This window comes from Centropristis striata, chromosome 15 (assembly GCF_030273125.1).
Source record: "Centropristis striata isolate RG_2023a ecotype Rhode Island chromosome 15, C.striata_1.0, whole genome shotgun sequence".
Taxonomy (NCBI): Eukaryota; Metazoa; Chordata; class Actinopteri; order Perciformes; family Serranidae; genus Centropristis; species Centropristis striata.
The window spans coordinates 18,019,920-18,042,256 of record NC_081531.1 but is presented as its reverse complement, the minus strand read 5'-3'; the positions used below and the strand labels follow the sequence as shown (position 1 = coordinate 18,042,256).

Here is a 22,337-nt window from a genome sequence, read left to right as displayed (position 1 = left end):
TTAAAACCTCCACCATACAAATTCATCAAGTGACCAAGCATAAATGTTAGACAGCAATAATACACCAAAGTGCAAATAAGTGGAAGTTCCGAGAAAATGTACTAAAAATATTTATAGATTTTCCTTTCCTGTCAGACTGCCACACAGATTTACCATTTCATTACTTTAAAATTAGAATGACGAAACGTTTTGAGTGAAGTCTCTGAAATATCTTGATAGAAGTGGGACATGAATAACAGTTTATTTAGTCAAGGATGCAACACTTTGACCTTCAAATGAAGAAATCATTTATAAAGGGTCACTGAAGTTTTTAATTAGGGTTAGGGTTAGTTTCAAAATGTGATTAGGAGGAATGATGCTGAGTAGTTGAAATCCAATATTAAAATTCATCTTAATTTGTTGAATGTAACAGCACTTTTGTTTTGTTCAACATGAGACAGGGTGCTGTAGCAAGGAAAAATGTAAAAACAAACTGACTTGATTCGGTCACAGGCAGAGAAACAGAAGGGACCACACTCATGTCAGAGCAGGAAGTGGGTGTGAAAAATCTCTTCTCTAATTTTGAGGTAAAATAATAGAAAACCAATAATGAACAGAAAGCAAAATACACTGAGAAGTCCACTGATGAAACCTTAAAAAACCTGATTACATGGCACACACCAGAAAAAAAACAAATACATTTTTTTTTTAAATTGCAGACTCTCGTGTCGCCAGGATGAACTATTTTCTGACTTCTTTCAATCAATCACAAGCTCTCTTTCATAAAGATAAAGTGCTATACAATCATGATCAGTTTATTTAAGGAGCAAAACAAAAGCACAAAAGTTCCATATGTGCTTCTCTTTATATAAAAACAAAGGATGTTTTTTAGTAAAACAAGCTTCCATATCACGTCATATGTTGTATAATTTGGGCCACTGAGCAGTTTTGTCGATCTGGTTCCTTTATGTTTTGAAGTAACACATGTTGGACATTTTCAACCAGAGAGGGCAACAGAACACCATCTTGTCCCTTACTCTCAAACAGAGCTCAAACTGTTCACTTTACACATAAAACAATGCTTAAGGGAATCAATTATTAGGCAATTAAGTGAACAGACGTTAATATATTAGACTCAGAGCACTTGGCAATAGTTCAAAACAAAACATGTGAACAAAAGATAAAATAAAACATGCCAGTGTGAGGACTAAATTATTATTAAAGAAACTATGGTTCAACAATATACATCAGGCCCATAAATTATCGGCTGATAATGGGAAAATTATAATATTACGTATTATTTAGAGCCCGACCGATACAGCATTTTTGGGGCCCATGCTGATATTGACAAGTAAAGAATGTATATATTGCCTATATAAATTTACCAGGGATGTCATGATTTCAATTCTGAATTAAACATCGATCAAAATATGAAAAATCAAAAGCAGGATAAGCTAATGGCAGAAATAATCACACTTGATACCATGTAGCCTTTGTTAAAACAATCTGTTGAGCTTCAGTGTTGAAAAAAATAAAAAAAATAATTTTAATTGTCATGAATTGGGACCTTAGAACTGAAAGTCAAATCAGATCATTGATTTAGAGAATTGTGACACCAGATGTCATCACAAGTGTGGACGTTTTGTATATTGCTATTGTGTTGTCTTCCTCTGAAATAGAAAGAGAGCAGGGGGAAAAAATCTATGAGTTTTAACAGAACAAATCTTTATGTTTTAATTGAGAATTTAATATATTCTCAGGTTTGATTTGACAGATTATGTCAAAGTTTTTTTATTTGAATTCCTAGATATAATACTCGATGAATGCCAAAGTTTCTCTTAAAAAAAAAAAAAGTACATTTTCAAGAGTTATTATTCTTTTTTGTTTTGTTTTGTTAATAGTGATGTCAGCTTGATTTGGAGCTGTGGAATATTAAATGAGCCATCTTTGCTCACTAGATTGTAGCCTTTCTTACCCTCAGATTTGTGTAAACTATAGCTTACAAACTACAAAAACCCAAGCAGGAATGGACAGCATCCCCTCAACTGTACGCAGGTTCACTCAGCAGAGTCAAATAAATAGATGAAGGTCAAATCAAATTAACATAAAAAACTACTCTTAATAATGAAATAGGAAACCCTCTGCAAAATGCTTCAAACAAAGATTTCCCATTTACGAATCTAAAAGGTTTAGTAACAATAACAATCCAAAGGATGAACTACAGAACGATCAGAGACAAGAAACGAGAATCCTTTTAAAGGCTCGACAGAAAATGAACACAGCTTGCCATGACGTGACAGCTGAGAACCATACATTCTTTAAACTTCTGCACACTGTTTATAGCAAGGGAAATGTTTTATAGATTAACTGAAGGTCACAGTGGTTTATAGTGTGATTCTTTGCTGTACTGCGTAACTGTTAACAGGCGTTTAAAATGGCTCAGGAAAGCACGAGGTAACGCAGAACACATCTCCTCACAAATGCACTGAAATGTATTGAAACAGTTTTTAAATTTAAATTCAATATTGAGAACTGAAAGCACCATCTGTAGGTAGCAGAGGTGGCACAGAGTCAGAAGTAAGTCTCAAGTCTTGCACTCAAGTCTCCAGTCCTAAACAATGAGTTTGGAGTCCTTAACAAGTCACAGTAATGTGAACAACAGTGTGTAACTGCCTTGTAACATAACGTTAGTTCTTCATGTTTCTTTACTGATGAGGTCAGATTGCTTTAAACAAAGTGGATTTGGAGAGGTGTTGACTTTAAGTATAAAGGTAAGCTGATTCAGGAAATTAACTGATTTGTGGAACCCTTTTGAAATAACATACTTTAGGTATTAAGAATATGTCAAAGGGCTCAAGTTACTGGTGTTAAAGTCCAAGTCCACTTATTGACAATACCTAAAAGCATTCAAAACCCACACACTGGAAAAAGTAATGATCTTCAGTGTAGTCAGAGGAGAAACCTTATGAACAGGGGATCAACGTAAATCGTACGGCTGTAACAGTACAACTCTCCCAGGATTGTATCAAAATAATGTCACATCAAAACCAGAGAACTCCTGAACATGTCTTCCAATCATAGACACACACACACACACACACACACACACACACACACACACACACACACACACACACACACACACACACACACACACACACACACACACACACACACACACACACACACACACACACACACACACACACACACACACACACACACACACACACACACACACACACACACACACAGTTTTTCAATCCAGATCCACTCTTGAGCACAAAAGATTAAGTTGTGTCTCAACTACACGCTCTCAAGTGTATTCCTGATGATTTTAACTGCTTGCAATGAGACCGACTGATGTAGCTGCTTGTGGTCGTATAAAATGTCAGAAGTTGGTATTAATATCTCAAACCAGAAAAGAAAGAACGATCTAAAAATATTAAAAAAAAAAAAATAATAATAATAATAATAAAAAAAAAAAAATATATAAAAAAAAAAAAATATATATATATATGTATATATATATATATATATATATATATATATTTTTTTTTTTTTTTTTTTTTTCTCGCTACTGGTGACCGTTTCAAATTTAAGTCTGGGGATAGTCTTCATATTGGGTTTGATTTTTGATTCGGCAATAAAAAAGGCAGTTGGTGACATTTCTGCAGCTGCAAAGGCCACTAATGCATTTCAGGGCAAAAGGACACCATGTGTGTTTTTAATCAAGAGTAGAAGGACTGAAGAAACTTGTCAGAGAAAAACCAGATTAAAAAAATCACAAAGTATTTCTTTAAAGATGAAAGCAAACTACGAGGTAATTAAGCAAGTAACTCAAACTTAAAACATGACCGAGATTAAGCCAAGGTGGTTTACAGTCTTCTCCTTAAATATAACAAGCCAACGACAGTACAGAGGAGGGAACTGAAACGATTCAACAGCAACGCTGACTACAGTAGTATACATGTAGAAGTGCTGGTGCTGTTTAAGATAAAAATACAATATATTTTCAATATGTGTCAGTCAAAGAATCCAGCATGTTTGTGTCGTTACAACAGGAGAAAGAGGACTTGTCTTAGTCTCAAGATAATTTCGGGACACCTGTCTGATGACAAGCTATAAAACCACAAAAAAACTGCTGCCAGAGTGGAAAAAAATACCAAAAGTTGACTAAATGAATACATTCAGCTTTAAAAAACAATAACAAGTTAAAACAGTTAAATATAACATTAAAATGTTTGGTGATGCCTGTGGATGACTTCTGTTCTGTGCAAATCAAACAAGGGCCAATTTGTATTTGCAAATAATTTGTAGCATGTGGTAATATCATAACTGTTACAATGGATTCACATAGAGAATATGAAGTTATTAACTTATTAAAAGTGCATTTGGTTTGTTTATCATTGAATTTTTTGAATCACATTCCCTAAACTCCAGCAAAAATGTTATAAATTCCAAACTTTCAGATACTTTCCAGCAAAGAGTTTCTTCAGCTTTTAGGCAGACTAGCTGCAAAAAAACCTGGTTTAAGAAATATCTGCAAATAAATTTAACCCAGTTTAGTAAAAGCACATTTTGGCACACGGGCCCTCTTTTTGTACTTTCTCTCCACGCCAGCTGCCACTTTCCTATTCATGCCACGACTTGACCTCGGACGAGGGACACAACAGTAAGAATAGCGCAACAAGGCATATATATGTACACCCAGACATGAAAAGATAGAACACATTCACCTCTATGTGTGAATGAGTCTGTACAGCGATTTACATTATGTACTGGCTTGTTGTCTTGTGGGTTATTAATAAAATTAGCTTCCAATACTGCAACATACTGGAGGTGAATTACGTGAAAAAAAGACACTAGAGCAAAAATAAATAAAATAAAAACACCTTCAATAAGAGTGATTGATCTGTATTGAATATTTCCTTGAAATAAAAAATAAAAATGAAGACGAAAAAAAACCCAACTTCTTTTGGTTATGAAAAGAGTCTCCCTTTTGTTGTTAGAGGCTTTGGTACAGATTTGTGATTGTTTTTTAAACTTCAGGGGCTCTGTAAGATCACAGATGTTCAGAATTTGTGTCGAGAAACGGCTTCTCCTAGAAAATAATAAATAAAGACTAAACTTTCCTTATTTGTTTTCTTCAGCTTAAAATTTATAACAAATGTGTTGAGTGATTTTCTGACTCATTTAAAAGATTAAAACTGCATTTCAGAGGCTTTGCGACAACTTCACCTAACACCTTAATAGAGCAAAGATCACAACCTATCGCTGAGTGAATTAACCATTAATCATCTGGAGTGCTGTTGAGCATTATTTCTTTCTCTTTCTCTCTCAGTACCTTAACTACCTGTAACAGTCACTTTGTTATTTTCTCTACTCTTCCATGCAGTTCCATATTCATCAGTTAAATCGGACTCATTTTCCGAACACATTTCATGCAGTGCCTATGCATTAAAAATACAGGGTTCCTACACGTCATTCCATATAAAAAAAATCAATTCTTATTTTTTTTTTAAATACCACAAACTGCATACCCATGCATGTCTGAAATTACATTCTCCAAATCCTAGGCTTATGAATAAATTAATTCCCCATGTTCTTACAGATAATTGTAGCAAACAATCAAGTGTCATCTCTGTTTCGTCTTTTAAGAAGGTCCACAAAGATTCCACTCACCCAATCCACCAAAGTAAACTCTGTCTTTTCAATCAGCTCAAATAATAAACCTAATGTTCCAAACTCTCAGTCTTCTGCTACAACCAAACATTTAGCTGCCTGGGGAGTGTCGATGTATGGTTGATGGTGAGAGAAATCACCAAAGCAACATTCCTTAAAACAGTACAAAAACACAACCAGTGACAATAAATAAAAAAATAAAAATCAACATAAGATTTGGATGAGCATGGGCATATGACTAATTTTGTATTGTATCATTGGCATTAATTTGAAGGGAGTGTGAATATACTGGTGCCAGAGCTCCAGGTGCTGCTGTGCTCACACTCCACATATGCCCGACACAGTCTAACAGACCAGTGAAGTCCCTCTCCCTGCCCGTTAGAACGGGAGCTTCTTCAGCTGTTCGAAGGTGATGAAGAACTGAGAATTTTGTTAAGGAAAGCTCAGGATTCACATAACAATGGTAAACAGGCAGAAGCTGTTTAGCCGACTGACACGCTGTGAAATAAAAATACTTTGGTAAACAGTGATGTCTAGTGTCTTACTGGGTGTACCTTAATACCACCCCAAACATTCCATGTCCAAAGTATAAACAGTCTGGTGTGAAGTATATCTAGATTGATCAAACATTTCATTTCTTTTTATGAAATTCAACCATTCGTTCCATCTGAATATAGGTTTTAAAGGATACAATGATGTTCCAGGGCCCCAGCCGCAGCCAGTTAGGCCAGAATCCCTTATAGAGAGCGAAGAAGCCCTCATTCTTCCACGTCTGCATCACTCCATCCAGTGTTCCTTTGTACATGGGGCTTCCTGACAAAACTCGCTGGTTCATCATACGGGTCCGGACCACGTCAACAGGGTTGGAGGCCAGCGCCCCAGCCAAGCCACACGTGAAACTTGAACTGTACACAATACCACACATGCAGCAAAGTTAATGGACAATCGGTGACATGTCATGGTGCACCACAGCCACTAGCTTTCGGTGCAGTTTTAATCACTGCAAAAGGCCACAGAAAGACATACTGTATGATCATTAAAGAAGACAGTTGTTTTGTTAAAAAGAAAGTTGAGGAATAAATAAACTTGCATAAAATGTGTCAAAATGGTGTCTCCCATGACGCCGGAGCGAAGCAGGTGCTTCTTGGTTATGTCATAGACAGGAAGTTCTACTCCAACGACAATGGCTGCTCGCTGTGCTGTGGGAATGACACCCTAAGGAGGAGGAGGAGGATGAAGAAGAGAATAAGTCTGATTGTAATAATATCACAGTACAATTCATTGGACAGAGCTGACTCAACATACAGTCATGGAAAAAATATTAGACCACCCTTGTTTCTTCAATTTCTTGTTCATTTTTAGGCCTGGTACAACAAAAGGTACATTTGTTTGGACAAATATATTGATAACTACAAAAATAGCTCATAAGAGATTAATTTAAGTTTTGATTTAATTTTAATTTTTAAAATTTAAAATAATTTTAATTTTGATTTTTAGCCATTTTCCATGGTTTTCTTGATGAAAACCATCAAAATGGCTAGATATCAGCTATATCCACACAAATATACCTTTAGTTGTACCATGCATTAAAAGAACAAGAAAGCAAGGAGAAAACAAGGGTGGTCTTTTTTTTTCCATTGTTGTATAACAACAACAACATGTTAGCAGCTTGTTAAGTTGATGTGAGACAGACATCCAGCAGTTACAGAGCAACTTTATCATTTCATTTGAAGTCATGTTTTTTGTCCACCTGGCGGAAGTCCCATTGAGATCAAAAATCTCTTTTACAAGAGAGACCCGGCCAAGGTAACAACATACACCAATATTCACTCTCTGTTAGCTGTTTTTGGACTCCACCGACTCCTTAGTAAAATATCGGTCTCTTTAGCTGATAAATGCTCCACTATGCTCACCAGCTAGACTCTAACAGTGTCTGCTGTTGTTTGCTGCTGAGTTAGTAGTGTGCAGTGTACCTGAGCAGGCATAGTATAGTGGGTTTTAGAGCTAAAAAAAAAAGAAGAAGCCTGCTGCAGCCGAAAAAATAAAACCCCAAAGCAATGCTGAGAGTGAACCAGAACAGTAAAGTTGTAGCCAGACAGATAAACAATGAGCTAAAACTCACTATAAAGCTCCATAAAGCCAAGGGAAGCTGCTCTTCAATAAGACCAACCCCTTTCATGCTGTCACATCGTGTTCGTATTTGATTTATTATGAAAATATAGATTATAACAACTTTAAAGCTTTTTATAGATGCCTTCGCCCATTGTTAGATCAGGAGAACAAGAGATAGATTAAAGGGAAACTTTCCCACTTTCAACCAGCTCAGTCTCAGTGCAGTGTGGGCAGCACATGCAGAAAAACAGGGTGCATGGAGCTTTGCTGGTTACCTGTTAAGTTTGTATTGACACAGAGCCAGCTAAAAATGAGCAACTGACTTGTGATTGGCAGAAACACTATCACTGACCTGAACTGGCCAGCGACTTGCTCAACATACTAATTTACTGGTCTTGGGCCACTGCTTATGTCGAACCCTGACAAATGGGGCACAGTATCAGGACCCACAACTTATACATTCACACATCACCATTGACAGTAATTCAACACTCACTCTCCACAGTCCTCTGGTGCCCTCTGTCTGGTAGATGTTGATGAAGTTGGACATCATGCTGCCTTGGAGCAGACTGCCCTGCGCCTGCATCCTGATCTGGAACAAAAACGTAAATCAGTTAGTTTTCTGATGATTTATTGATCATTTCTAAACAGAACTCTTGGCACAAAAGACTAGATAAGAAGTAACATATACTAGATGGGACAATGAAGCCAGGAAAATAACATTTGGTTTGGTTGATTTGCAGCTCTTCCTTTAAAGAAGTAGATCTGTGATCAAGTAGGAGCATATTGGCAGTGGATGACAAGGCTTGTGTTGATTGATTGGTGAGAAGAAATTTTAATCCAAACCCTGTGTTAAAAATCACCTTAAGGACATCAGTGGGGTTGGCCAGAGAAGAGGACAGGACTCCAGACACGACACCACAGAAGACGTTGATGACCATGGTCTCGTCTAGCAGAAAAGCAACAAGACATGGTAATTTTATAACACTTAACCAGAAGCACTTAAACACAATGCCCTTCACTATGTATCGATGTCTACAGGAAATAACAACATATGTTATTTCCATGCATAATCATATTATTCAACATGCATTCCACCTCAAGAAATTGTGTGTCATTTTCAACACACTTCATAAAAGGTGTGGTGTTAATATTCAACCCAACAACTTCAGAATTAAAAAAAAAGAACTACGGTTTGAGAAAATGGTTTAAATTAAAAATTAGGGACAGTTGTGGAACATTGTGGGAAAAAAACCAACACTTTTTTAAAATTTTTAACCCTACACAGTCCACATTACGTAAGTCTTTGCCAGAGGGCTGTATACTTCACAAAGCTTGTCTTGTTAGAATATATATAAAGATCGTTTTAAAAACACAGTCCTGACCCAAACAAGACTCAAATAAGAGTGTGTTGAAAATTACACTTTTTTTCTTCTTTTTTTTTTACATCCTGTTTGATTCAAGCAAAGCTACATATTTAGGATCACTATTAACTCAGAAAATACATTGCTACATAAAGTCAGAAAAGACAAAAACATCTTACAGACAAACAATTATTTTGAAGAAATATTAATTATATTCAGGAATATAAGAAGTAACATCTACTTAGAACTCCATGCAAGTATGTAGTATTTTAGTCAAAGACTAGGACTCAGGAGAATTTAAGAAATCATTGTGTCTAATTGATGTTATTTGGACATAAGTGTTCATATTTGTTCTGACCTACTTGGAACACCAGATGGGTGGAGTTGATTGTATAACAACATACATACAACTTTCAAACAGTCTAACCGTTCTCATTCTAGTCTATCATAAACTAAACATCATAAACAGATCAAATTCCACCCACCAAGCACTTCAAGCAAATCAAAACTAACACTGTGAATTCTCTGAAATTGCTATTAGAGAGATGCTTACTCTGTAGACTTGCTTTAAGCCTCTGAATCCCAAGCAGTTCCGGTCACATTTTGCTTACTGTGACCTTGTTTTTCACTGCAATGTCAAAGTCATGCACCACTACGGACACCACAATCATGGCTAGAAGTCGGAAGAACTCAAAAATGCCTCCACATCTTATACATATTGAAATATTTACGTGTTTAAAACCTCTATTTCCAACCTCTGTTTTCATTTTCTCTCTGCTCTGTGTGGACAGACTTAAATTCAGTCCAACTTTCAGTGAATATTTGTCACTTGACTATTGGTGTCATACAAGCCATTAATGTCCTCACAATTGTGCGATGAAAGTGCCTAATTTAATGTTGTTGTTTTTGTTTTTTTCAATATCTGGTTAGTCCACATTGTCTTTTGTAAAGAAAACATTCAAACTGGCCAGTAGGTTGTGGGGTTCAGAGGGTTAAATATATAGGAACCATTGTTAGTAATTTGCGTATGCAGAGTTTGTTAGCAAATGGTGGAACTCATTAGTAGTAGCCCAGTATGGAGTTTACATTGGAGGAAGAAGGAAGAAGGATACAAAATAATAATGGATTGAGTTTAGAACAATATTTACAGTGATCCTTGATCAATCTGACCAACAGTTAGAGTGGCGGTCCTCGAGCCGCTCATTTTATGGTCAGGGGAACAGACCACAACCACAGGGCAAACCCAAGCCTGTATCAAAACAAGCATTTAAATCACAGTGGCACCATCGTGGTAGAGGGCATGCAGATTGCAAAGGCCAACATTCAACAGAAACAAAAAAGGAGCTTGCGGTAAAACAAACACAGAAATGGTAAAGTTAAGCCTCTGGAACAAAAAAGCCTTCATCTCCTGATTAGTTTCTCTCCTTGCTCCTTTCTCTTCAACCCTCCCTTATCTACTGTTGACATTAGATTCAGTATCACTATTGTTGTAGCCTAATTGTAGATGTTAGGCCTGCTTCATCGGTGCCAAAACATTTTTAAAGAAGCTGACTCATTACTGTAACAGTAGGATCTAATGTATAGTGCAGAACTGCTGCTCGCTCAAGCTGTGTTATAGTCCAACATGTCCCTCGACTTGTGCATTAGATTGTGTTTCCAGAATATAAAATTGGCTAAATTAAAAGATGTTGTCAGAAATGGCAGATACAATGTTTATAAAGCACTTGATTCTGCTTTTATTGATCATTATTCCAATTAATAAGAATAATTAAGCACATTTCTGCACCAGGGGAGCTAGGTGCATGAAAGGGCATGTCAGTCATTTTCTTGTCAGTCCTTGGATTTGAACTGACAACCCCTCCAGTTACAAGCCAGTGGTTCCCAAATGGTGTGCTGTGAGACAAGTCCAGGTGTGGCATGGAATTTTGTGACAACCATACACTATTAATGCAGTATGACTCACAGCAGTGTTGCCAAAACGAGTGCCTACTCCTGGTAGCAGGAGATCATCATGTACTCATACCTAAATGTGTGGTTAATGTTGTCAACCAGTCGCAGGTTGGTTAGCTTTAGGCAGAAAAAGTTTGAAAACCACTGCTCTAGGCCACAGACTGCCCATGCAGTGAGTAAACAGTGATCTTTAGGTGGATGTTGTTACTGTTTAAAAGAGCAAGGCAAGCTAATTCCCTCTGCCTGCAGTTATGCTGTTATGCTATTTTAGGCTAAACACATCCTGACTCAACCCCTTAATTAACAAACAGACATTAGATTTCCATAAACCTTCTCATCAATTAAATGACTACATTTAAAAAATGTTGAACTACTCCTTTAAGAAAGGACTTCACAAGCAACACAGAAGTACAACATACAGCTTCACTCTTTATTTTCCTTTAATCACTCAGAACTGTTCTCCCACCTTCATCTCCTCGATTATTCATATTATCTTATCTTACGTTCACTAATTGGCCATTAAATATTGAGAGGAGCAGATGGTTGTCTTCAAATAGAGAGGTAAGGAAGAAAAATGACAAATAAAAGAAGCAGACAGAGAGGTAATAGCAGAAGAGACACAGGCTGTGGTCACAAACTTCCTGTCAGTGGCAGAAACATGCTGGCGCCGGTCAATTGCTGATAAATGTAGTGCAAACCCATCTGGCTGACAACTGATGTTGCTCTCGCTCTCTCTACACAGAGGATCAAGTAAACATCAGAGCTCTGGGAAACATAAACTGCTCCACTTTCATGGTTTTAGAGTTTTTCTCTTTGGCCTGATGATGCCCACTGAAAATATAATGATTGTAATAGGACAAGTTCATGATTTAACTACACAGCAACTAACCAATTTTCACACAGTGATAATTACACAGCTAGTATGCATGGCAACAAAACACAGGGTGATGATCTACAACCAGCTGCTCTGATTTAGGGCTGCATCTAAGCCATTATTTATCAATTAATCTGTAGATAATTTAGCAATATAAGAATTCCCCACATTTGAGAAGCAAAAACCACATTTTGCATTTTTTAATGATTTAAAACTATTTTATTTTGAGTGACTAATGTGTTTTCCTGCTTGGTTGGAACAAAACCTATATGGCCCCTTTATGGATCAGTGTGACACGATTTTACAGGTTTGAAGCTCCTCTGTGAACAGTCCTCATGTTGGCTCTCTGGGTGTGGAATGATGAATGACAATAATCTTAATTATATAGAATTTTGTGACGGTATAAGATCGATGTCAGATAAGAGGGGTAAAGGAAATCAGAGCACTTACAGCTGCAAAGTAAATGGAGCCTGACTCTCTCTCATTCTCCCCTGTCTTCCCCTCCCCTCTCTTTCTGCCTTCTCTCTTCCCTTTCCCTTTCCTTCCAGGAAGCTCTTTGTCTTTCATTTGGCTTGCAAATTAGTGCCAGCAGCTTGACACACTCACTCTGCTGCCAGGCAGGTCAACACAGGTTGTCACGACACATCCAACCCTGTTCTGGTGGCTGTGGGGTATACAGCCATGCACGCAAAGTTTACATACAGTTCTACTGCAGCACAAAGAATTATATTCAGTGACAATCTGATGAGGATAAATGTCCCTGCACCGATATCACCTGTGTAAATTGCTGTTTATTTCATGTCTTTATGCCTTGATGACACGTTAGTTGCAAACGTGACTTTACTTTGTTGATTTCCAAACAAAAGAGAATGAACACAAGGAATTTGTACTGTTTAAGGCACCAAAGATGTTTAGAGTCCAAAACAGAAGGAGAAAGAATGAGATAATCTCAGGACAGAATATAAGAACAACCACAATGTGATATAACCAGAAGGGTTCTGCCGGTGTAAAAAATATGTCTTAACCAGCTTTGATATTAAATCAAACAATGAATTGGACTGTATTTTTTTATTTATTTTACCACAAGGTGTCGCACTTAACTCAGCAGCTACTACAGAGTACAATATAATGAGACTGAGGGAGCCCATTAAGTGTTCAGTTTGCTTTGTGCCCATAATACACATCTAAGCTGGTATGCCAAATGGCAATAACGCTTAAGAAGAAGAAATTAAATTTAATCTCCTTTCCTTTGTCCGCCTCGGGTCGGCAGTAAATTGTGTAGGGCTCTTCAGATAGTCGTGGCTCAAATAGACCAGGCGTGTACTTTTATCGTAGCAGAGTGGAAAGACGCTTCTGAAATGTACTGCAGGGTAAGTGCAGTAATTTGTTGAAGGTCAGAATGATTTAAGAACCATTTTAGAAACTACATTAAGGATTACTTTAAATGCCCTTTTTCGATTATTATTACACACTATAATGCAAAACCGGTAAAAGCATCAATCTGTTGACTTGGTATGGACTATTAATAAGATATTTATTTAAAATACTTTGGCTAGATGCACACTGTAAGTAAATGTTGGACTGAAGCTTGTGTTGGACTTGAATACTTTTAAGTATCATTCTTTATTGATAAGTAGTTCCAAAATTGTTTTTAAATGTATGCAATAAGTTAAATTGTCATACCCTGGCTGCGATGCAGTCATTCATCAGCGTCTTTTGGACGCTATGTAGAATAAAGGTAGTGCAATATGTAGCAGTGTTGACACTTGCTATCTGCCACCTTCAATGCACAAAAGAGCCAAGAGACAAAGGTGCACTACAGTTGGGCTTTTATTTGAACTTTCAGAACTGTATTACTGGCTACTTATACTAATTTGAAACATACAGTAGTGTTCAAAATAATAACAGTCCAATGTGACTAACCAGATTATTCCAGGTTTTTAGTATATTTTCATTGCTACATGGCAAACCATTTACCAGTAGGTGCAGTAGATTCTCAGAAAACCAACAAGACTCAGCATTCGTAATATGCACGCTCCTAAGGCTGTGCAATTGGGCAATTAGTTGAAAGGGGTGTGTTAAAAAAAATAGCAGTGTCTGCCGTTGACTTTGCAAACTCAAAACTATTTTGTACAAACGTTTTTGTTTCTAGAATTTATCAATCCTGTGAATCACTAAACTAATATTTTGTTGTATGACCACAGTTTTTTATAACTGCTTCACATCTGTGTGTCATGGAGTCAACCAACTTGTGGCACCTTTCAGCTATTCTTTAACAACATTCCACAATTCATTTACATTTCTTGGTTTTGCTTCAGAAACAGCATTTTTGATGTCACCCCACAAGTTCTCAATTGGATTAAGGTCCAGGGATTGGGCTGGCCACTCCATAACATCAATGTTGTTGGTTTGGAACAAGATTTTGCTTGTTTACTAGTGTGTTTTGGGTCATTGTCTTATTGAAACACCCATTCCAGGGGCATGTCCTCTTCAGCATCTTCAAGTATTTACATATGCAAACTAATTCATGATCCCTGGTATGAGATAAATAGGCCCAACACCATAGTAGGAGAAACATGCCCATATCATGATGCTTCACCACCATGCTTCACTGTCTTCACTGTGTACTGTGGCTTGAATTCACAGTTTGGGGCTCGTCTCACAAACTGTCTGCGGCCCTTGGACCCAAAAAGAACAATTTTACTCTCATCAGTCCACAAAATGTTCCTCCAATTCTCTTTAGGCCAGTTGATGTGTTCTTTGGCAACTTGTAACCTCTTCTGCACATGCCTTTTTTTTAACAGAGGGACTTTGCGGGGGATTCTTGTAAATAGATTAGCTTCACACAGACGTCTTCTAACTGTCACAGCACTTCCAGGTAACTCCAGACTGTCTTTGATCATCCTGGAGCTGATCATTGGCTGAGCCTTTACCATTCTGGTTATTCTTCCATCCATTTTGATGGTTGTCTTACGTTTTCTTCCATGTGTCTCTGGTTTTGCTCTCCATTTTAAAGCATTGGAGATCATTTTAGCTGAACAGCCTATAATTGTATGCACCTCTTTATAAGTTTTCCCCTCTCCAATCAACTTTTTAATCAAAGTACGCTGTTCTTCTGAACAATGTCTTGAACGACCCATTTTCCTCAGGCTTTCAAAGAGAAATGCATCTTCAGCAAGTGCTGGCTTCATCCTCAAATAGGGGCCACTTGATCACACCTGTTTTTTCACAAAATTGATGACCTCACTGATTGAATGCCACACTTAGTGGTCTTGATGGTTTTCAAAGAATCTACTGCACCTACTGGTACCTTGATTGCCATGTAGCAATAAAAAATATACTAAAAACCTGGATTAATCTGGTTAGTCACATTGGACTGCTATTATTTTGAACACTACTGTATTCTCCCCATCCTACAGCTACGCTAACCATCTCTAATATAATAATAAGAAATGGCTCTGGAGCTACTCCTGCTAAATGCTTTGCTGTTGCTCTCAGCAGTCAGCAGTTTAGGGTTGTTTCTTCTACTCTAAATGAATTGGCTGGATGTCTTACTAGGGTCTTTTAATTGGGTTAGGGCTGTCATTAATGCTTACAGACTAAACATGGTTTGCTGGAGAATGCATCAGCCTTAAATCAGTCAGGATCCATAATGCAAATATGAATCTAAATTTTTTTTAAAAGACTGCTCGCTGTCAGTATTTTTCAAATCACTTCCCATAGTTTGTTATTTGGCCATCTGCTGAGCTCAGCTGTTCCAGACTAATATCTTGTTGTTAAAAAGGTTTTCAAGGTTTCAGGTATGTGAATTAAAAAGGAATGTCTCTTTCCCTGGAGGCAGTCTGTATGTTTGGAGTCTTAAGATGAAAGTAAGACTTTGTAAAGCTGTGTTTCTACCAAGAACTTTAGGGCAACTTCAAGGAACTAAAAAGGTTCCTTCTGCATTTTCATAGCAATCAAAAAACTTGTGCAGATTAGAGGGAGTAAAATGAAGCTAAGAGCGTATGTCTGCACAGCAAATCATCTGTTCAGTGTTTGATTAGTAATTTGAGTTTTAGAACAAAACCAACAGAAAATAACATTATCGCTCTCATTCACTGTTTTTGCATGCTCTTAGCACTCTTGCTCAATCTCTCCCTCTTCTTTATCTCCGTCTTTTGTTTTAGTCAGTTAATGTTATTACATAAAGAGAAATTTCCCTCCCTTGTCATTAATGGATGCAGGAGTCCATGTGTTATGAAGAAGCAGTACATGAGATGAGGTGTAGTGCTGTGTATGTTTGACCAATCAGCCATGGTCATTCCTGTAAACCCCATCCGAAAAGTTCCTGAACTTTAAGAAAGCACTACCTTCCAATCAGGTACTTTTGGGCTGGCTAAAATGGCCCGTGGACGTTATTTTGACAATGGTTCCTGCATACCAAATTCAGTGAGGACGGTAAAAGGTTCCTAATCCCTGGGGAGGGTCCCTGAAGTTGAAAACTGGCTTAAAAGAGGTTAGAGGAAGAAGAAGAAAGGATGCTAGAGGCAGAAATGGTTGACACTTACCTTCTGGGTGACTCACAAACAGCCTCTTCAGAGAGTTGTAAGTTCCTATCTTAATTGTCCCGTAGGAAGCTTGTCTCAACAGAGCTGGAGAAATCCTGAGAAAAGAGGTCAAATATATTACCCTGTGGGTAAACTGACAGCAGATGCAGAAGGATTGCTTATCTCTTACTTCCCTTATCAAACTGTGATCGTGTGGCTTTGGAGGCAAATCAACAGCATTTCAGTCTTATTGGGGAGTGTCAAATCTAAGATTATTGTCTATTACCAAAAAGCAGAAATTAATCTTAATAACTGTAGACACTGCACACTTGAGTCACACCCACTGCTTTTAAAGTCAAAGAGAGGCTTTTTCCCCCTGTCCCATTGGGCTTATTTCAAATATGTAGTTGGATTCAGCAACATCACAGCTCAGCCACCCACAAAGTGTAAAGGCTTTGTGTGAGAAGCTTATTACTGCACATAATATTGAGCACATGCTGTTTCCAACAGCACGAAGCACATTGCAAGCTTGTGGCAAGAAGTAGTAACTATATTTACTCCACAGCACATTGAGTTTAACTGAAAGCTCTCTCCTCCCTCAGGAACTTCAAGGCATCTGGGAGTTACACTTCCTGGACCTAAGAGTCCATGCAGCTGAAATTCTAAAGGAATTACTTTGACCTTTTCCCAGAATTTACCCTTAAATTTAAGATTGAATGGGTCTTCTTAAGCAGATGCGTATTTAGCAAAGGGAGGAGTTATTTGGTGAAGTGCCACAAAGCAGATTGTGCACAGATAATCCCTGTTGTACTGATTGATAGCCCCATTATGTAATGAATGCTATATCACAGTCTATGTTTATTTTTTCCTATCTAACAAGCACATCAACTGGATAGCATTAAGATGTTGTCAGCACCGTTGATGGCACCCACGTCTATGTGGGTGATAGTTTATTTTATATGGAGCTCCACAAAAAAAATCAATAGTTGAGTAAATACAGCAGTAATTCATCCACAGATGAAATTGATATAAAACTAAAATTGCTACAAATCCACATAGACAAAGTGTATGTTTTATGTTGTTTTACAAATATTTTATATTACTTACCTGAAAAAAAAATGGGCAGTGATTGAAGCTGTCAGTCATTACTTTTTAGCAATAAATTGGTGGGGTTTTTTTAAGCTAAGATGGTACCCATACTCACTCACTCATCACCAGAGCTTGTCTCTTGCATATTCACACTTAATTATGCCACCTACTGACACAAGGGCCTTACATGACAAGCAGCTGTTTCTGGTTTTGTCATCTAAGATTAAAATCTTATTTTCAATTAAACTGATCTCATACGCGACATCTGTGGAATCCAACTGATGGAAATCAGTTGTATCTACAAAGAACTCTAATTCCTGCATAAAAAAAAAAAAAAAAAGGATATTTCATACCCAGAGTAGAGCGCCCGGATGCCCTCCTCCTTTCCGATCCTGAAGAGAGCATGGAACATACCTCTGTAGCGCACCTCCGTGTACTGGGACTGACCCTGGACCTGTAACCTGGTTTTGGTCAGGTCAATGGGAAATGTCCCTGAAGAATAAAAATATAACAATAACAATAAGAATAATATCAAGAATGGTCATTAAAAAGTAAGAGTTTACTAAAATAAGGCACGGAGGATATTTTGCAGGTACATTTAGACTTTTAGTCAATATTGGTAAACTTTCAAAATCATACTGTACTGCCAGATCACAATAGTTTATTGAAGGCTAATTGTATTGGAGTTTGTAATTCCTTCCCTAGCTTGATCCATTTCTGTTTTTTAGGCATATGATTTTGGGCCAATACTGTGTTTTTTGTTTTATGTGTTTTAATATTTTTCATGTATTCCGTTGGAAACAGTGCATTGTGGCTCAATACTGTATGTTGGTTTAATCTGTTTTTAATGTTTGTGTGTATTTATAATACTGCTGCTGTCTTAGGGATCCCTAGAAAAAAAACATTTTGTAATCTGAATGGGACTTACCTGGTTTAATATAACTATAATCATAGTTCCTAATAGGTTCAAACTGGGCCTAACTACGAGGTCACTGTGTTACTATGAAACTCTCTGTCTATTGTGTATTGTGCAATATAAGCAGTGTGGATGTGTAGAGACAACCAGACTGAATTCTAAATTGGTGAATTGATTACATGTACAATTGCTGGAAACGCATATAATGTGCAACGAACAGCTTTGATACATATTCAGCTGGATGCATGTTTCATATCGTCACCCTGTTAAAATAATCGCCTAACTCATTTTTTCAAGTTTTGCAGGAAACACAAAAAACTTCACCAAAAGTGTAACATGTGACGATGTAACAAGGGATGATTATTGGCATAGTAATAACACTGTGTGTAAATTATGTAACTGCTGTAACGGCAATTCTTTGAACATGCCTTTGTGACTTAAGCAAGATATGGTAACACTTTATTTTGAAGGTGTCTATATAAGAGTCACACAAGCCTGTCAGAAACATGACAAGTATCGTGAGCATTAATGTTACTTCAAAGTGTCATTAATGTTCATGACACATCCCATGTCATTTTATGACACGCTCATGTTACTCTTATGTAGACACCTTGGAGTAAAGTGTTACCAATATTAGTGTCAACAATAAAACACGTATAAACTAAACATATAACTAAACAAACTCCCTCTAGCTCTTCTTTGCTGGGTTCCTATCTGATGCCTATGAATGTGGCAAATTGTCAAAGAAGTGATGATCTTAAAGGGGTAAAATCACATGATCTGATCAACTGAGGATGTAGGTGATTTTACCATAGGTGGCCTGCATCATGAGGAGATGATTTAGGCAAGAAAAACAATTTTGACAAAAAATGACTTAAGAGATTACTTTAACAGTGTGACGATTTTAAAAGCCAGCACTCAGTCAGCAGGTGCAGAATTTTCTTATGACTGCACACTTTAAATACTATTTGTATAGATCATATACTGCCATGGCATAACAGCGTATAAACCCAACAACATGAGGCATAAAGGTCTGCGTGTAGTGGTGCATCACGTAGCCTACCGAATTCTGCGACAATCGAGGCCATCCCTCCATAGATGAACGGCTTCCAGTTCAAGTTGACCATCTCCGCGGATCCGGCTGCTTCCACCTGCTGCAGCCCCGCTAAAAACAACAGAAGGCCGCCCAGACAGAGGTCAACACAGTGCTGCCACCTCAGACAATACAACATGGCGATAAACATTGAGATCTAATGATGCTACAGATCAACGAGCCTCCTCAGCATCAGCATCCCAGCGTACTGCGCCGGAAAGAGACGAACACCGCGGAGGGAACCATCATATTTGATGTGGGGTTGCTATTGGCAGTGAGTTCAGTCAATCTAATTTGTAAGCGATTTGATTGGCTGGCGCGCAGTGGAGGGCAACCCATCGGTGACAGTTCGGTGACAGCAACAGTGTCACGAGAATTAAATTTAGTTATTTATCACCATTAACTTATGTCATATTATCAACAGAGACGCTACTTTATTAACAATGCAAGTGTTATCTTTTTTGGTTGTGATGTAAATTGAAAAAAAGAAAAGTAAGTCCTGTGTTTTAATTCAAAACAACGGAGATTGCCGTCCCAACCGTTTCTAACGGTTAGCTCGAGCCGATAGCTCCTTTTAGGCTAACGGCTAGTCAGCTAACACTTGTGGGAATGACTAGCCAGCTTATAAACGAGTTTACCAGTTAGCGACTAGTTTTACCGTTACATTCAGCCGGAATGTCACGTACCTGTACTATCAATAAAGTCCGAGACCTGCTATTTGCATTGGTTTTCCATGACTTTCGTGGCTTGACTTTTAATAAGTCAATAGTGCAAGCAGAAAACTTCTCGGCTGCCGTTAGCTCCTCATATCATCTAATGTCAAAGCAGACGCCAATAAGCTTTTTCTTCTTCTTCTTCTTCTCCTTTAACGGCAGCTGAACGCCTCAGTGTTGCATTACTGCCATCTTATGGCGTTGGTAAACTCCTACAGGTTAACCCTCTGGAGGAGTACGGTGTGTTTGCAGACCCGGAGGCTGCAGATCTGTACCTGTAGATCTGTACCTGCATTTCTAGACCTCTTGTGTTTGTTCTTGTGTGACCTCTTCATGACGTCACAACGTAAAAACGAAGCAACATGGAGCCCTGCTGTCAGCTTTTCTCTAAAGTTTTGGCTTTTCCAGAAGTTTCCATGTCCAATTTAATGCGTCATCTCTTTTTCAGCCAAGGTAAAAAAAAAACACTTTGACCAAGTGTGTAACACATTTACTTTTATTGCAGAATTTTTTTATAATTTTGCAGTGTGCATTCAGCATTTTTAATGCAATCTCAAAAAAAAGGAAGGTTAGTTTGAGTTGTTCTAGTCATGAATCAGCAACAAAAATATTAATCAATTAATTAATTAGTCAAAATAAAGTGTGAAAGTGTATTAGTGCTTATAACATTAATGTGGAACTAGCCTATCAAATTACCATTCCCATACGCAATTATGTCAAATAAGTTGTTGAGGAATTTTTGGGTTCATATAATTTGTTTCTCCAATTTGGTGCTGAATATAACCTTTTTATTTCTTACCCCTCGAGAATTGATTATAATGGTCACTTTTTTTTTTTTTAATGAAATGCTGCCATGGGGACTGACAGCATCACACATAAATAAATTGGGCACAAGTAATGCCAATATTTAGGAATATTCAAATACAGGTGTGAAAATAACACATTTGTACTACATGAGGAAAAGCTGGTTTGTGCCACAGACTGCATGGGATTAGCTGATTATCTGTCAAAGGGAAACATGCAGGTATCCATAGAACTCATTTTGTCTTGTTATCAGAGGTCAAAAACAGTTCTTCCCTCGCCAGTAGTAGTAATGGAGACACTGCATCTCAGAAACACCAAAACACAACAGCTCAACTCCCACAGGATTTTTCTAAACTTTTATTCAAGCAACCATCTTGAACACCTTTTTTGTTCACTGTTCATACAAAAGTGTCCCAATCAATGGAGCAGAGATGTGATCATTGTAAATTTTCAATATCTAGTGTGAATAAACCCTTACACATTCACATGCCTTCTTATTTTTTTTACAAACATAATCTCCAATTCAGACCAGCAGATTTTTAACCTTCAGGTTAAACCTCTAACCTCTGAATACCAAACTTGTTGATCTTTCCTGCATCACTCATCTTTTCCGACACCAATTCAAAGGACGCAAGACTGTCCTCACCAAAACAAACATCTGCTTTTTTTGTGGCTAAAAAATAACCTATTTGGTTTTCATTGACATTATTTTCTACCAAAGAAACCGTCCACATGAAAGCCTTTGTGTTCTATGAATTATCTAGGGACATGAGTTTAGAAAAACATTTTTACTGTTGGATTCAAAGTTGTGAGCACCACAAAGTAAATTCCAATCACCTCAGTTATATTGGCATAGAGGCACAAATATCAGAGATATCTGAAAAACTGCATAAATAAAACCAAAACAACAGTATCTGCAGATACCCACAGTGTTAATCTATGTCAGTAAAAAAATAAACATTTCAGATAGATATAGTCAGAGAATTACAGTAGCGAACACAATAGGGCCCAATTCAGAGAAAACTGAGTTGGTGGAAGCATCACAGTCCAAGAGTGGAGTGACACCATCCCTCTTCCTCTGTTTCTTGAGGTCATGCTTGACAACAGCCACAGTGGCCGCTGTGGCAGGACAGGTCCAGAATTGTTGGTTTAAACACTGTCAACACTGTGGATCAGAGAGTGGTGCGCAACAGTCGAATGACACGCTGGTAAAGCTGCTGGATGACGGACAC

General features: G+C 37.6%; 1 protein-coding gene across 2 annotated transcripts; it reads right to left on the bottom strand.

Moving 5' to 3' along the window:
- Positions 1–3,758: 3,758 nt before the first annotated feature.
- On the bottom strand, positions 3,759–20,538 carry slc25a14 (solute carrier family 25 member 14). 2 transcript variants are annotated; one of them, XM_059351795.1, is made up of 9 exons: positions 20,275–20,538; positions 19,559–19,660; positions 17,933–18,071; positions 16,512–16,606; positions 8,640–8,725; positions 8,273–8,368; positions 6,755–6,879; positions 6,356–6,569; positions 3,759–6,084 (listed from the first exon to the last, which is right to left on the bottom strand). In XM_059351795.1, exons 2-9 carry the CDS (start codon positions 19,620–19,622, stop codon positions 6,043–6,045), a joined length of 861 nt encoding a protein of 286 aa, XP_059207778.1. In that variant the 5' UTR covers positions 19,623–19,660; positions 20,275–20,538; the 3' UTR covers positions 3,759–6,042. The 2 variants fall into 2 exon arrangements, with proteins under 2 accessions (XP_059207778.1, XP_059207777.1); XM_059351794.1 differs by lacking the exon at positions 20,275–20,538 and having other exon boundaries at positions 19,559–19,899.
- Positions 20,539–22,337: the final 1,799 nt, after the last annotated feature.

Excerpts from the sequence above, each read along its gene's own strand:
- slc25a14 (XM_059351794.1), bottom strand. The coding sequence starts at position 19,739 with ATGTTTATCGCCATGTTGTATTGTCTGAGGTGGCAGCACTGTGTTGAC. Across the intron at positions 6,880-8,272 it reads GCACCAGAGGACTGTGGAGA|GGTGTCATTCCCACAGCACA; the intron begins GTGAGTGTTGAA and ends CCTCCTCCTTAG. Across the intron at positions 6,570-6,754 it reads ACCATTTTGACACATTTTAT|TTCAAGTTTCACGTGTGGCT; the intron begins GCAAGTTTATTT and ends TATTGTGTACAG.